At 39.9% G+C, this 15,962-nt stretch overlaps 3 protein-coding genes across 3 annotated transcripts; 2 read left to right on the forward strand and 1 right to left on the reverse strand.

Moving 5' to 3' along the window:
• Window positions 1-630: 630 nt before the first annotated feature.
• On the forward strand, window positions 631-9,081 carry LOC110056634 (allene oxide synthase-lipoxygenase protein-like). The gene is made up of 8 exons (XM_089273330.1): window positions 631-863; window positions 1,567-2,045; window positions 2,274-2,531; window positions 3,341-3,834; window positions 4,508-4,768; window positions 5,125-5,447; window positions 6,015-6,453; window positions 7,391-9,081. Exons 1-8 carry the CDS (start codon window positions 631-633, stop codon window positions 7,568-7,570), a joined length of 2,667 nt encoding a protein of 888 aa, XP_089129456.1. The 3' UTR covers window positions 7,571-9,081.
• A 62-nt stretch (window positions 9,082-9,143) lies between these two features.
• Window positions 9,144-10,766, forward strand: LOC110056605 (octopamine receptor beta-1R-like). The gene has a single exon (XM_020763117.2). The coding sequence runs from the start codon at window positions 9,700-9,702 to the stop codon at window positions 10,633-10,635; it is 936 nt and encodes a 311-aa protein (XP_020618776.1). The 5' UTR covers window positions 9,144-9,699; the 3' UTR covers window positions 10,636-10,766.
• A 2,946-nt stretch (window positions 10,767-13,712) lies between these two features.
• On the reverse strand, window positions 13,713-15,196 carry LOC149102496 (octopamine receptor beta-1R-like). Its single transcript, XM_089274413.1, has one exon. It carries the CDS (start codon window positions 15,080-15,082, stop codon window positions 14,144-14,146), a length of 939 nt encoding a protein of 312 aa, XP_089130539.1. The 5' UTR covers window positions 15,083-15,196; the 3' UTR covers window positions 13,713-14,143.
• Between the last annotated feature and the right edge of the window lie 766 nt (window positions 15,197-15,962).

Here is a 15,962-nt window from a genome sequence, read left to right on the forward strand (position 1 = left end):
AATTTTAATCAAGTTTTTTCCTAAAGAGGGTAGAAATAGCTAATCATGTGGCGCGAATTTAGCTCACTATATGTGGACATGAGCCATAACGGCTTTACACGCAAATTCATTCTCTACGATGTGGTAACATTTATTTACCTTCACAAGAACTCGGTAAAATGTCTAAGTAGGCCAACATGGGCCTATATAGTGGATTAACTGTCGTACTCTACTTACATCTTCTCTCAACAAAATAAAGTAGAGTATGCATTGGATAAACTTGTTATACACCTACACAGCATTAAAACGAGTATAACTTTTAGTTTTCAAGAATATGTACACACGCAAAGAGCTGATAATGGTATCCACCCAAGAGACGCCACGATCCTCGAACGAGGAATTACAAGCTATAAAAAAGGCAATCTCTCTAGGGTGTTGGCACACAACGATGAACGCAAACGCGATGGTCGAAAAAAAATTCTTTCTGTGTGCTCATTCTCCTTTGTTTTCAGTTTAAACTCCGATCTCCACGCGTGTTCAAGCGCGTAAACAAAAAGCTGCGTAATAACGAAGATACCTTTTCACTCTGATGAAGGTGGACAGATGCCACCAAAAATGTAGTGAACAAAACCAAAGAAAAATTCAAATAATATGTACATATATACAAATTTTTTTTGCATTCTTTCAATAATTAGGTTGGCCAGTAACATAGACGGGCTGCGTCGGGCACCACACTCATTTCATGATCAGCGGTATTACTCAGAATTAATCCTGGGCTTCAACGCTCTTGACCGCGTTGAGCGATATGTCAGATTCCGACTGATTCCCGCTGATGGGTCACCGGAAACAGGTTTGCTGTCAGAAGATGAACAGAGAAAAATATGGTAAGGTTCTACAGCCATTTCAGTTCATAAAGAAAGTAGCTGCGAAGGCAGCTGAACTAAAAATGAGCCACCGCCAGTAGCTAGTTCGCAAATGTTCAATTTTACCATTACACAGTTTTATTTGTCTTCCGCGGATTTTGTTCGTTGCGTCATAAGCTCAACCGATGATTAGCATACAGTTGAACCTCCGCTTGCGACCACCTCTCCTCAGCGACCAGTTTTTCAAAATACCAAAAGTTTCCGAGTTAAATCACTATATTTGGAACCTCTTGTAAGCAACCACCCCTCGTAAGCGACTGCGACCACTTTTAGAGCTAAAAGTTTAAAATTTTCCTTTGTTTTCAACCTCCCGAAAGCGAATTTAAAATTAAAATTGAGAAGGGCAAATACCTAGAAGATGTGACACTCTCGTGCGTACATACCACGTTAAGCGTTTTTTGCAGAGCTGTGTGTGTGACGTCAGTTCTTGCTTGGGCTAATTCGACCCAACTCTCGAAATAGTAGTTTTGAATTGAGTAATGGCGAGAAATCACGGTCAGACTAATCCGGCTACAGCAAGGGTTTAAAATTAAAATTGAGAATGGCAAATACCTGCATTGTCAAAGGAGTAAGATAAAATAAGATAAGATACTTTATTAACGTGTCGAAGTCGCTAGCATACAATGTATACTCGTATTTCTGACCTCGTATTTCGTGGTTGTAGGGACAATAAAAGACTGCCCTCAGAGACAAGAGCGAAAGACTATTTGAAGGAAGAGTTTAAGGAGAGGATTTCTCGTGGACCAGTCAAGTACAAGCTTCAGTTAACTCTACACGAGGCGAAGTCAGACGACCCACCGGCCATTCTCAATATCGCGAGGTACTGGGATGAGGCTACTCACCCCTGGCTGGACGTGGCTGACGTCACATTGACTGCTCTCCTTACCCCGGATGTTACCGAAGGATTAAAGTTTAGCTGTGGGAATCTGCCGAGTTCTCTTTACTTTCTACCGGCTCGCACTATCTATGATTCCAACTGTATAGCTCATATAAGAAAGGAGGTGTACGAGAGGACACAGAAGATTCGATCAATGAGAAGCTCAAGCCAGGAACCAGATCACGAAGCCACATATGTCATAAGCGTGGAGACTGGTGCTCAGAAGGAGGCGGGAACCAATGCAAACATTTCTGTGTCGCTCACAGGTAAAGGATCTGCTTTCATTAGAACTGTTTTTGTCCTCTTTTATGGTCTTACACATTATAAATTGACCTCAACCCATTACGCTGATCTATCTTTGAGTTTTACATTTTCCAAGTTAGATCATTTGTGGTTCTTAAAAGCCACTTTATTTCGCGCCTGGTAGGAAAAATGACTAAATTTAAAACTAACTGAACCTATTTTTCAAGTTTACTGGAATTTAATCGTTTTAGGAACCAAAGGGAAAACAGAGAAACATTCTCTTAGCTCCTGGAAGAATGACTTTGAAGCTGGGCACACAGACGAATACAAAATACAAGCGATGGATGTTGGAGAAGTATTGATGGTTCATCTTTACAATGACGGCTCGGGATGGTTCTCGGACTGGTTTGTGAACAAGATTACCGTCACAAGCTCAAAGCAAGAGGAAACCTTCCACTTCTCCTGTTACCGTTGGGTCGTGGATGACATGGTTGTATTTCAAGGAAAAGGTTAGCCCCTTCAAGGCTTGCAGTTAGTTGGGGCGTAGCGCGAAAAATGCCTCACGAAAAAGGCCTCTGTCTCCCTTTTTTCGCTGCTCCGTTTTTTCGCGCTGCACCCCAACTAACTAGATTGAATGCCTGGAAAATAATTGGTTGGAAACAAATTGTGTTGGTCCTGAGGGACTACCACTCTGGTTCATAAATAAATTCGTAACTTACGATATGCGAACCGTATGAACGAACGATCAAATGAATTACGGAACGAACAAAAATTGATCGTTTTTGCTCAGCCATCGGACTCGCAAGTTATGCTAGGCTACAAATCATTGCAAATTCTAATAATAAGAAAGTTTTCAAATAGCCCAAGACTATGAATAAATGCGTACTCTTTTGCTTGCATCTGGACCACCAAATCTTTAGGTTTAATTTGTTTATTTCTCTACTGAAAAAGAAGCGAAAAATATAATGTCAGAACTCTTTCGCCATAAATCCCAATAATACATCGTTCAGTGCGTTTATCTATAATAGTGGTGGCGAAAGCAATGTTTTCTGTGTTTACGTTCACTGTTTAGAAGTACGAGTAACAAAACACTAATCAAAAGGAATACCAAAGCCACTTCCCTCCATATCCATAGAACGCCATAATTTAGAGTTTAAATTATCTTTTAGTTTCCCTGAAATGGCGAATGCGAACATATATATCAGGCCTTTCTCCTTGAAAAGCCCGTTCAACTTTTAAATAAAATAATCCACTTTTGTTTAAACATCTAAGTACTAGTCCTAAAGGTTCATTGTTATTTTCATTTGGGTTTGTCTAGCTCTCCTTCCATTTCAAGATCAGCCAGCAGCCATAAGAGGCCAACGCATCCTTGAGGTACAGCAACGAAAAGAGCAGTACCTCTGGGGACAACTCCCCCCTGGTGTGACTGATTTGCCGGGCTTCATTCATGCTCCTAAACACAATGATCTCCCTAAAGACGCCCAGTTTTCCGACGAGAAGACACGATCGTTCCACCATGGTTGTCTTCACGGGGTTGCAAATCTTGGTCTTTCGTATCTGTACACTCTTTGCGACAGCTGGGGAAATTTCGATAGCTTTAAAAAGATCTTCACTGGTTGGACAGGCGATGTACCTAAAATTGCTGACAATGACCTGTGGATGGAGGACAGAATGTTTGGCTACCAGTTTCTCAATGGTTGTAACCCATGTGTCATTGAACGATGCTACGAGTTACCAATTAACTTCCCCGTCACAAACGAAATGGTCCAAAACTTTCTTGACCGAGGGAGGACATTGGAAGAAGAGATTAAGGTAAAACGTAAACTCGTGTTGAGCAAACGTTATTGGCTTGATTTACAAGCAGATTTGAATTTGATGCGTGCTGGCCTTTTTAAATAGCACGGAGTGTTATTTCGTTCACTATTTGGCAATGTAAATTCAAAGAAATTGATCTATTTGTCAAACCCAAGAGCATCCATCCTCCCCTCTTCAAACGTCGAACTTCCATATTGATTGCTGTGAAAAAAAAAAAAAAAAAAAAAAAAACAGATGATGAAATTCCTCACTACCTGGAAGAAACAACGTCCCATGAGTGTTGGAGGTTTGCAAAGGGTTTCCCCGGGAACCAAAGTTACATGTACAACGTTACTGGCAAATTTTATGACCTATGAGGCATAAAAATTGTAAGTCATTAGACAGTATTGTCTGAAGAAATCAGTTTCGTAAATGTGTTTTTCAAACAAGCCAGGGCAAGTTTAACTCTGACAATCCTCGATTCCAGGGTTACCGGTGCAATACTCTACCGCAGCTGAGAAAAGCAAACTTGGCTAGTCGCAACCTCGCCAAACAGGGTACAATCCTGTCGTATCATAGCATTTCAGAGTCAGAGCGAACAATTGCCAACAACTAGAATTTTTTTCATGCAAGCAGCATGCTTAAGCAGTTATTAGGCTCCAAAATATTTCATGAAATATCTCCTTTTTAGGCCGGCCACGTTTACATTGTCGATTACAAAGAACTCGAGGGCATCAAACGTAGTGGCGAGGACGGCAATTCTACGCTATTTTACGCAGCGGAGCCTCTTTGTTTATTTTACGTGAAGAGCTCTGGGAATCTGGTGCCTATTGCTATCCAGCTGTTCCAACAACCCAGCATGACCAACCCAATATGGACTACTAGAGACTCATATTATGATTGGCTGCTGGCAAAAATGTGGGTCCGCAACGCTGACCATCAAGTACATCAGGTCAGTAAACAATGAATGCGGATGAATGCAAGTTGTTATATCTCCCAACTCAAATACATTTTCCGATTGAAGGGAACGTGTAAAATGTTTGACTCGGACATGATCAGGTCATGCTCTTTGAAACAGCTTCAAATTTGTGTGCCAGCCAGCGTTAAAGAAACAATTTTTTGGCAGTATTTTTTTTTTTGTCTCGGGGAAACCAGACTCACTTTTTCCTTTGGGGCCAGTCATTAAGTGCTTATTATTCCACGCTTAGCAAAGCCAGAAATGAAATTCTTAATTCAGTTAACTAAACAATTAATTACTCCCTTTAATGAGTAGTAAACTCAACCTCAGTATTATGCTAATTTTTACAGATGGGGACTCACTTATCCAAAACTCATTTGCTTATGGAAGCGTTTGCTGTTGCCACATGGCGTCAGCTGCCATCAATCCATCCAGTCTTCCAACTTCTGTTTTCTCATCTCCGCTATGTCATGGCCGTTAACACCTTGGCAAGAAATGAACTGATTGCACCAGGAGGTATCGTGGACAAGACTCTTAGCATAGGAGGTGGAGGTCACATCCAACTGCTAGAAAAGACGTACAAGAATTTCAAATTTGAGATGCTCTCTTTGCCAGACATGTTGAAGAAGAAAGGTGTTGATGATATTGAGAAGTTGCCAAATTATTATTACAGGTGAGTGATATTTGTATTACTCGGTAATCCTTCGTAGACAAAGTATAAAATTGTACAGTCAGCTTTATTTTTTGGTGCAAAGTTAACCGCGATGCTCTTAACGCCGGCACCCACTCGGAGATATGTTGCAAGGACATGGTGGAGCGACAGTTTTAATTATTCTTGTGACCTGCCCGTTTTTGTGACATTTCTCCTCGAGACCCAGAGAGGAGAAAGTGATAACAGGTTAACAAGATGGAAGCTTAAAATGTGACTGATCATAGATAAGCTTTAAAGCAGTCAGAGAGAATATTGAACAGATCCTGGAGATTGAAACCTTTCAGACATAGGGCTATTTATCAAACAATTTCATTCCCTGATTGGCTCAATATCTTGAAACTGCATGGGAGAGAGAGCCTTAATAGAGGTGGCGGCTTGCTAAAATATTGGAATCCTGAATTAAGGACTTATTAATCATTAATCAGGGGAGTTAAAATGTAGTCAAAAGAGAGGGGTTATGAGTCTTAGGTATTCATCTGTGGATAAATCAAAACGATACCTTAAGTAACTGCATGACCAATTTATTAGGGATGACGGACTTCGCTTGTGGACAGCCATCTCAGATTTCATCCGGGAATTCATCGGCATTTTCTATCAGTCAGATGATGACGTAGCCAAGGATTACGAAATACAGTCCTGGGTGAGAGAAATCCACGACGATGGCCTCCCTGTTAGAGAAGGTGACGTAGATCACGAGTTTCCCGACAGTTTGCAAACACGTGATCAGCTTGTTCACATCTTGGTCTGTGTTGTGTTCACATGCTCGTGTCAACACGCAGCGGTCAACTTTTCCCAGATGGAATTCACAGCCTTCATACCAAATGTTCCGCCAGTCATGCGTCTGCCAGCACCCACAAGGAAAAACCAGGCGACTCTGGAGCTCATCATGGATACTCTGCCGAACAAGAGTCAAGCTGGTTGGCATATTGCTACCATGTACGCTCTGACGCGAGTATCAGAGGACGAGGTAATATGCGAAAATCACTCTAAAAAACTACAAGGCAATATTGAGCAGGAAAGCTATAATTCAAAAAGCTTAGGCGCGGTCGTGTTATTTAAAGCCCGATTTAGCTACAAACCCAGGATCAGCGAAAATTTTGATTTCAGTTTTGCAACTTTTTGGTGAGGTTTCTTGTTTACATCGTTTTTAAGTTCAGTTTTGAATTTGAACAATCTCAAACTACACAAAACATAAGTAGTGAAAAACATTTTTAACCTGGATTAGCGCTAATCGGTTATCTAACAACCCGGCCATGGAAATTAGAGAATGAACTTTGGAGTAAATCCTGAAAAGCAACCATGAATTTTTTTGTGAGCGTTAGCCCAGCAAGGAAATTGGGAAGCACAGTAGTCAATCCTGTTGAAGTCAGTGGGCTTCGAAGCCACGACCTCCTAATTACTGATCATCGTTGCTGTACCGACTGAGCTGAGCTTAAGGGTTATTTCCATCGCTTAAAATTACTATAAGAATTAATTCTCAGCTATCAACTTCGGTGGAAATCGAGATCGAAGTGCTCAGGCTAATTCAGTAGATCGGGTATAGAGGATAGTCGCCCGCCGTCGTTCTGTACTAAATGGGTAAAATTATCAGCCCGGAACAGACTTTGGTAGCTTGACAGTGAACACGCGCTAGAAGTGGAAGTGGAGGTTCTCAATCTAATTAATGATTCATCGAGTTAAAACAAAGAAATTCACCGACAACCGTGAACGAGGTTTGGCTTTAATTAGTATAGATTTTGACGATTTTACTATAGATTTTTGACGGTTTTTTTTTGTTTCCAATTTGATGTGGCTTGATGTTATTAGACCGGTATCAAACGCAATTAAAACGTTCATGAAACTGTGTCAGCAGTTTTGTCCTGGTTTGTAGCAGTCTTTGTTTTAATGTCTGTGTTTTTTTGTAGCGTTTCATCGGAGACTACTCCCAAAGTCCCCTGATGGGCAGTGAAGTAGAAGATGCTATTTCTCGTTTTCAGTCTTCCCTCCAGAGAGTCTCTGAAGAGATCCAACAACGCAATGCATCAATGGAATTTCCTTATCCTTACTTGTTACCAGAGAGGATGCCAAACAGTATTGCGATCTAAAACAAAGTGTTGATTAAGGCCTGCTTCTAGATCTTAGTTTTATCCCATCCTAGAGGAAAAGGAACAGTTTTCAAGTTTGGGATTTTGTTACTAGTTTTCAGGTATGCCACTCAAACAAACCAAACAGATACTCCGTATATTATAGCATGGTTAGAAAACGTAGACTAGTGAGACCAGTAAGCTATCTACAAACAAATGGCCACGGTGCTGAACTCGAGACTAACAAGATCCAACGAATCAAACTACTGGCAGGGTAAAGAGCTTGAAGACGAGATCTGCGGCTCACAAGACCAGTGATTAGTACGTCGGCCAAGCTGCCTTCTTTAATTAAGGGTTACAAATTTCTACAATACTCAAGAATGACAATCTGTAATTTTATGCGTTATCCCATGATTGCCAATAAACCACGTCAATCAGAAGTTAATTAACTTATTATATCACAGAGAAAATCATATCACTGTGATTGGTTAAGAGCAGGCAGATACAATGTATTTTTAATTTGCACTGTAGCGCAAATTGATACAAGTGTAACTAATTATTTGCGCTTGAATTCTTACGATCACCTGTACAAATTGCTTTTCTAGATTCGGAGTGAATAGTGCTCCGCTAAACACCTCCGTTAACCAATCAGAACACGTGAAAAACACTATTCATTTGTGTGGTATATGAATACCAAAACTGCATAGGCAATGATATGAAGGCGAATGCAATTAAAGATTTACACTGCAAGTTGTATTCGAAAAGTTTCTCAAAATTGCACGAGCTTCTAGACGAGAACAATATGATAGAATTTCAAATATAACAAGTAGAAAGATTGGCCAAATTTACTACTTCAAAATCTAATACCATACTCATTCAAATTACAAAATTAAACAACTGCACAGAATATGCGTAAATGTTGCTCGACAAGAAAATGGCGTCCACAGAGGCTGAACTGAAGTTTCGTCTCTACCGCGTGCTTAGTGGTGTTCTTCTGAATCACTTTTTTCCTCCAATGTCTTTAGAACATTATTTTATCAAAATGACAATAAAGCGTTATTTTAGTAGTGGCTAAAGGATCTTAACAAAGGATGAAAGAAACGTTTCTTTGGGCGGTTTCGCGAAATTTGATGCTCTTATTTCTTTTGTCTTTTGAAATCGAGAAATTAAAACCTTGCGAAATATTGCCTAGCCGAAATCGAGAAATTGAGAACGCTTGAAATTAACTAAGAAAGCATATTTATTAGAAACACTTAATTGTGATCTTTTTGATATAGGTGACAGAAATAATTACAACCTTTATAAGTTCCGTTAAGACACTTCGGTTAACAGAAGAGCTATAGCGAAACGCAGCTGCTTTGACAATACTTGTTTACGGTATATTCTCACTGAATGTAATAAGAAAATACTTTAAACAAGTATTGTCTCAATGAAGACATAATCCATACCAGCTAATGCAAATCGCAATCTCGTATCCAAGGTGTCTCTTGTAATACATAAAAAATAAACAGACTGTCAGTTGAATGAATAAATATAGATTTTGGCACCGTCTGGTCATACAACTCAAATGGACGCTGAGCACGGCTATGGCCTAATTGAGATAATTATTTTCATTTCCCGCCCTAGTTAGTTTGATCTTTTTATTTATTTTCGTTATCGTACCCGGGAATACCGCACCTTCCGCTCCTTCTGGGTATATTACCATCAAGGTTAGCAGTTAATGGAAATCTTAATTGCGCACACGACACAGCTGCCTTATGTGAAAGGAAGGCTCCCTTTCTTTGGCCAATGGAAACGAAAAAAGAAAAAAGCAACTATTGAATAACGGCAGGTGGATCAACAATTTCATTCGACAGTTAATATTTTTCGGTGGGCAACGAATAAATTTGCAATTGACGCAAGTGAGGAATCTAATGTGTACTTTCAAAACATAACGCATGTTGATTGTGTTAATAATGCTTCGGGATTAATCGGCAACAATTCATTTCTGAACATCAGTTCTGAGGGTAGCAGGAGCCTGTAGAAAGCAACATTTAATTTGACATCAGACCTTTTTACATCTTTGACTGTTCCACGGCTGTTAATTAGGGTGCCTCGGAAACAGAAAAACACCAAGCGAGTGACTCTGAATACAGGACGTGTCATAAACCATGAACGCGCCATTTGATAACGCCACACAAGCTGACTGCCTCGTGGAAGTTCCTCTCCTTTCACTTACTGGTGAACGAGTTGGTATTTTAGTTAACATAATCGCCAATATAGGGCTCATGTTCACGGCAATTTTGGGAAACGTTTCGATCCTTCTTAGCTTTGTGTTTGCATCGTCTTTACGTAAAACTTCGAACTATCTTCTGCTTGGCTTAGCTTTGACTGATCTTGGAGTGGGACTTGTTGTTCATCCATTGTATATCTCTGTGATGTTAAGCGTCTACGCCAACTCTGCACCGCATTGTACTGTTTTGGTTATTTACAGCATATCGGTCTCATTTTTAGCTGGCGTCTCTTTTCTTTACATTGCAATGATTGGCTTGGATAGATGTTTAGCAATCCGCCTGCACCTGCGATATGGACAGATTGTGACTGAAAAACGATCCGTCATCACACAGGGAGCTGTATGGGTAATAAATGGGTTGCTATGCTTGGTTTGGTTAGCAGGTTTTCAAGTTTACTCCACGTTAGCGGCTGTTGTTGTTGCTATTTCTCTTCTCGGTACACTTGCTGTTTATGTTAAGATCTACCAAGTGGTCAAACGGCATAAAGCTCAAATTCGGGATCAATTGACAGTGCAGTTGTCGGAAATTGAGGTCAGTCGCTTGAAAAGATTGCGGAAATCGGCCGTCAACACTCTTTACGTGTTCTTCGTCTTCCTGTTATGTTATCTTCCCTTTTTCGTCGCCACAGCAATAAACAACATTTTAAAGTCTTCAAATACATCGGTTGTATTGGCCTATGAGTTCTCGGTTACATTGATGCTTTCTAATTCTTCATTGAATCCACTGATGTACTGCTTGCGTCTCCGAGATTTCCGGACCGCTGTTAAGAAAACCTACAAGAGAATATTCTGTTTGGATTCTGAACATGAATAAAACTACAGCAACGCCGAAACTTATAAAGCCTGTGAATCGTAATTACTTTAATCTTCTTAAAGATGGTTAATCAGGCTATAGCGGGTTGTGTATAATTATGACAACAGACGCAATAAAATGTACGCATCATGGCTATTTCCTATTTTCATCAGCGCAGCTCAAGTTTAACTTTAGGACATTTTTATCCTTTTCAAATATCGGCGTCACAGAAGATGAGGAATTAACTATTCTTATTTACTTGGTTAAATGTAGCTTCTTTTAAAGTGGTAAAAATTCAAGAACTCCGTACCATTAGTAAAACTCAATATTAATTCAAAATGGTAAAATCTGATTACATAACCATCAACAAACTTCCCTACAAAAACTGTAACTCAATACCTCAAACTCCGTGCTCATTTTCATGCCAAAAGGTTATTATAAGGGCAGACGGTATAGAAAAATTTAAAGTAAAACGGTCCCTTCACTGCCTTCACTTAGTTTACAAATTACTGGTGAAGATATATCGTAGAATTAAGAGAACCATACCCAGTACCATATGGTAATTTTTCTGAAAGCTTTTGTCAATATGTTTGGATGAGTGATATCTTGATAATCTCTTCAGTTGGTGGTACTTGATATATTTCATTACGTTAGTAGCTCGTGAACATGTGAATTGTTCGTATGTTGTTACTGTTCAGTGACCTGAAAGGCGACAAAAAAGCATTTTATGAAGACATGATTGATCATCGCTGTTATACCGCCGCACAACTTAGGCAGTTGTGAAATTAGAGCCTCAAAAAATTCAGGCTTGAACGGGATTCGCCGGCACCATTGACCTCTGTGATACCGATGCAGTGCTCTACCAACTGAGCTATCAAGCCAACTGGGAGCTGGTCACATTGTGAGTTCGCAATATACCCGTTCAAGCCTGAATTTTTTTCAGGCTTTAATTTCACAGCTGCTTAAGTTGTGTATTACTGCGATGATCAATCATGTCTTCACGTCTTTCACCGCAATTCAAATATATGATCTTTCATCTACGGGTATATTACGAATTCCCAATGTGACCAACTCCCAGTTGGCTTAATTGGAACCATTGACCTTTGCTATCGATACCGGTGTAGTGCTCTACCAACTGAGCTATCAGGCTTCCTGCTGCATTTGGGACAAATTTCCTCGGAGATTTTTCCTTCATCGTACTTGATTTTCATGTACTCGACAACGTTTTCGCCTTCTTCAGTCGAAGGATTGGCAACATGGTCTAGACTGTGATAATGTTCCTCGGCCTCTTGCCCTAAGAAAGCCATCCAGTTGAGGTTGTGATCTGTGCTAGATGTATCCTGGGCTTATTATTCGCAGGCCACCCTCGCCTAAACCAATATTAATAGGAAAGTGCCTTTTAAACATGTTTCTGTTGACTTTTGTGGTTACGCATCGCAGTCTATCTTTTATTACTATTATTTTTTATCAGTCAACATTATGATTATCGTCATTGAGCGATACACAGTCCCAGGGATCATTGCGGGGTTGATAACAAGAAAAACGGGGATAATTTCGGGGTCGATTTGGGGGATCATTTCAGGGTTGGAGATCATTTCGGCGTCGGGATCATTTCGGGGGCTTTACACATGGCAGACGTCCCTATAAAAAAATTGTTTTTGCTTTTTCATTTTGTTCGCTCTAATCTGGCCTTGCATACGGCTGGCTCGCTTGAGATTTCAATTGACCAATCAGGATTCAGCAGGCGGGAAAAACTTTACTCTCCTGACGTCAGTGGAAAGGCATTGAAATCATGCAACTTTTGTCACGGGAGATGACATTAAATATTCACGAAAGGGGATTTTCAATTCACAAAACTATATCAGATTGTAAAAAGTGAAAAATATGAAACACTTTGTGTCTCAAAACTTCTACTTTGGCGCCAAAGATGGGTCGCCGGCGTCCGGCATGGCAACTCGCTCGTAGTTCGTCGAGTGTCGCCAGGTACGATCATAGTTGTCTTATGTTGAACAAAATATGTTGTTCCTCGTCAAATTGAACACGGAATTCTCAAGTTAACTACTTGAAGAGGCCAAAGCAATTTTAGCATTGTCTTTATTTTTGTTAAAAATGGGTATTATCATGTCATTTCGGTAGGAAAGCCGAGTTTTGAGTACCGCTCGTATTTCGGGCGCAGCCGCCGTATGCAAGGCTGTAGTTCTTAAAAGTGATCGTTTCGGTATTTTTCTTTTCATGGTAATGCAGGCCCAGTACACCTGATGTGAACTGTGATTGGCTCAAAAGTAGGTGAATTAACATAACTCGATGTAGACTGACTCATTGGTTACCACACATTACTACCAATCGTGACAGAAAGTCTCAATGGGCTTAAGCGCCAACCGTCTAATGCCCAAGAAGTTAACCGCCAAATATTTTTTACCGTCAACCGTCAAATGAGCAAGCCATCTGATATTGGCCGTCAAACGTCTTAGATATCGTTAATTAAGAAGTAAACGATTGACTCAAATGGGGTCAAGTTATATTGTTCATAAATGACTGTTTTAATATATCACAATAATAAAAATATATGCAAGCCTTTAGCTAGTCTCGTGAGCAAGCGATTAATATGTCCAACGGTAACAAAGGTGATGGAATTACGCTAATTAGCCACATAGTGGAATTAAGACCGAAGTCTTAATTTTTAATACAAAACTTATAGCAAAACTGTATCTTTTTTATGAAAAATTACAGCCAAATTTGCACTTCAGTTTTAAAGTCATTCCGAAAAATTAACCGTCAACCGTCAAATGACCTAAAATTTAACCGTTAACCGTCAAAACGGCCAATTTTTTACCATCAAACCGTCAAAGGGGCTCTCTCCATTGAGAACCGCGTGACAGCATCCGTTTTTGTGCCAGTTGCAAAACCGTGAGGTCGATAAACAGTCCTGAAAAAAGCATTCGAATATCAGCACGTTTCAGAGCCAGTACTGACGTCACGAAAACGTAATGAAATATATAAAGGTACCACTTATCCAAATATATTGACAAAAGCTTTCAGAAAAATTACCAGAAAAATTACTGGGTATATCTACACAAGTAAACTAGAAACCAAGAAAAGGCAATGAAAGGACCGTTTTACTTTGAATTTGTCCATACCATCTGCCCTTATAATAACCTTTAGGCATGAAAATATGCATTGACTATGAGGCGTTCTTTCAGCTCTTGTAGGGAAGTTTGTTGATGGTTATGTCATCTGATTAAGCATTTTGAACTGATATTGGGTTTTAGTAACGTGTATGGAGTTCTTGAATTTTGATCACTTAGAAAGAAGCTGTAATTAGCCAAGTAAATAAGAATAGTTAATTCCTCATCTTCTGTGACATCGAGATTTGAAACGGATAAAAATTCCCAATGATGAATACATTTTATGATTGCGCCTGTTTTCATAATTATACACATCGCGCTTTGGCCTGATTAACCATTTTAAGAAGATTAAATTAAACTAATTGCGATTCACATGCTTTATAAGTTTCGGCGCTGCTGTAGTTTTAATCGTCTTCAGAATCCAAACAGAATATTCTCTTGTAGGTTTTCTTAACAGCGGTCCGAAAATCTCGAAGACGCAAGCAGTACATCAGTGGATTCAATGAAGAATTAGAAAGCATCAATGTTATCGAGAACTCATGAGCCAAAACAACCGATGCATTTGAAGACTTCAGTATAATGTTGTTTATTGCTGTGACAACGAAAAATGGAAGATAACAGAGTATGAAGACGAAGAACACGTAAAGAGTGTTGACAGCGGATTTCCGCAACCTTTTCAAGCGACTGACCTCAGTTTCTGAAAACTGCACTGTCATTTGATCCCGAATTTGAGCTTTATGCCGTTTGACCACTTGGTAGATCTTAACATAAACAGCAAGTGTACCGAGAAGAGAAATAGCAACAACAACAGCCGCTAACGTGGAGTAAACTTGAAAACCTGCTAACCAAACCAAGCATAGCAACCCATTTATTACCCATACAGCTCCCTGTGTAATGACGGATCGTTTTTCAGTCACAATCTGTCCATATCGCAGGTGTAGGCGGATCGCTAAATATCTATCCAAGCCAATCATTGCAATGTAGAGAAAAGAGACGCCAGCTAAAAATGAGACCGATATGCTGTAAATAACCAAAACAGTACAATGCGGTGCAGAGTTGGCGTAGACGCTTAACATCACAGAGATATACAATGGATGAACAACAAGTCCCACTCCAAGATCAGTCAAAGCTAAGCCAAGCAGAAGATAGTTCGAAGTTTTACGTAAAGACGATACAAACATAAAGCTAAGAAGGATCGAAACGTTTCCCAAAATTGCCGTGAACATGAGCCCTATATTGGCGATTATGTTGACCAAAATACCAATTCGTTCACCAATAAGTGAAAGGACAGGAGCTTCTTCCACGCATTCAGTTTGTGTGGCGTTATTTGATGTCGCGTTCATGATTTATAACGCGCCCTGTGTTCAGAGTCACTCGCTTGGTGTTTTTCTGTATCCGAGACACCCTAATTATCAGCAGTGGAATCGTCAATGATGAGAAAGGTCTGATGTCAAAAGGTCGCAATCCAGCGGTTCCGGGCTCGAGTCCCGCTCTGACCACTATCTGGATTTGCTGCACGGTATTCCCGAGCTCAAATCCTCGGCCACGCTTGTAAATAGTCAACTGGTTTCCCTCCAGCCAGCTGGGACTCTTAACAATTTTATGTTGAATTTGAATAATTTTTTTCAGTTGTTTGTTGCGGCCCACTAGCCTTTGTGCTATATTAAAACACTGCCGAAAGGAAATAAAGGTAAATAAAGATATATTATTTTTATTATCTAAAGGCTCCTGGTACCTTTTTAACCGATGGATCCCCAAGAATCAATAAAAATCAGCATGCGTTATGTTTTGAAAGTACACATTCACTTGCGTCTCACTTGCGGACAGAAGAATATTAACTGTCGAACGAAACTGTTGATCCGCCTGCCGTTATTTGATACATTCGTTTTTTTTTTCTTTTTTATTTTCATTGGCCAAAGAGGGTGACCCTCCTTTTCATGTAAGGCAGATGTGTGCTGTGTACGCAATTAAGATTACCATTAACTGCTAACCTTGAGGGTAATATATCCTCAAGGAGCGGAAGGTATGGTAATCCTGGGTACGATACAGGAAATAAATAAAACTGAAGATCAAACTAACTAGGGCACGAAATGAAAATAATTATCACAATTAGGCCTTAGCCTGGCTCACCGACGATTTGAGATGTATGAGCAAACGGTGCCAAAATATATATTTATTCTTTCACCCGACGGTCTATTTATTTTCTATGTATTACCAGAAACT

The sequence above is a fragment of the Orbicella faveolata genome, unplaced genomic scaffold, assembly GCF_042242905.1.
Source record: "Orbicella faveolata isolate gen_17 unplaced genomic scaffold, um_ofav_v1 contig_35, whole genome shotgun sequence".
In the NCBI taxonomy this organism is placed as follows: Eukaryota; Metazoa; Cnidaria; class Anthozoa; order Scleractinia; family Merulinidae; genus Orbicella; species Orbicella faveolata.

Bases quoted from the DNA above. Each gene is read 5' to 3' on its own strand.
- LOC110056634 (XM_089273330.1), top strand. From the start codon at position 631: ATGTACATATATACAAATTTTTTTTGCATTCTTTCAATAATTAGGTTG. The intron at 864-1,566 runs GTAAGGTTCTAC...TCGTGGTTGTAG, and splicing joins GATGAACAGAGAAAAATATG to GGACAATAAAAGACTGCCCT. The intron at 4,769-5,124 runs GTCAGTAAACAA...TAATTTTTACAG, and splicing joins CTGACCATCAAGTACATCAG to ATGGGGACTCACTTATCCAA.
- LOC110056605 (XM_020763117.2), top strand. From the start codon at position 9,700: ATGAACGCGCCATTTGATAACGCCACACAAGCTGACTGCCTCGTGGAA.
- LOC149102496 (XM_089274413.1), bottom strand. From the start codon at position 15,082: ATGAACGCGACATCAAATAACGCCACACAAACTGAATGCGTGGAAGAA.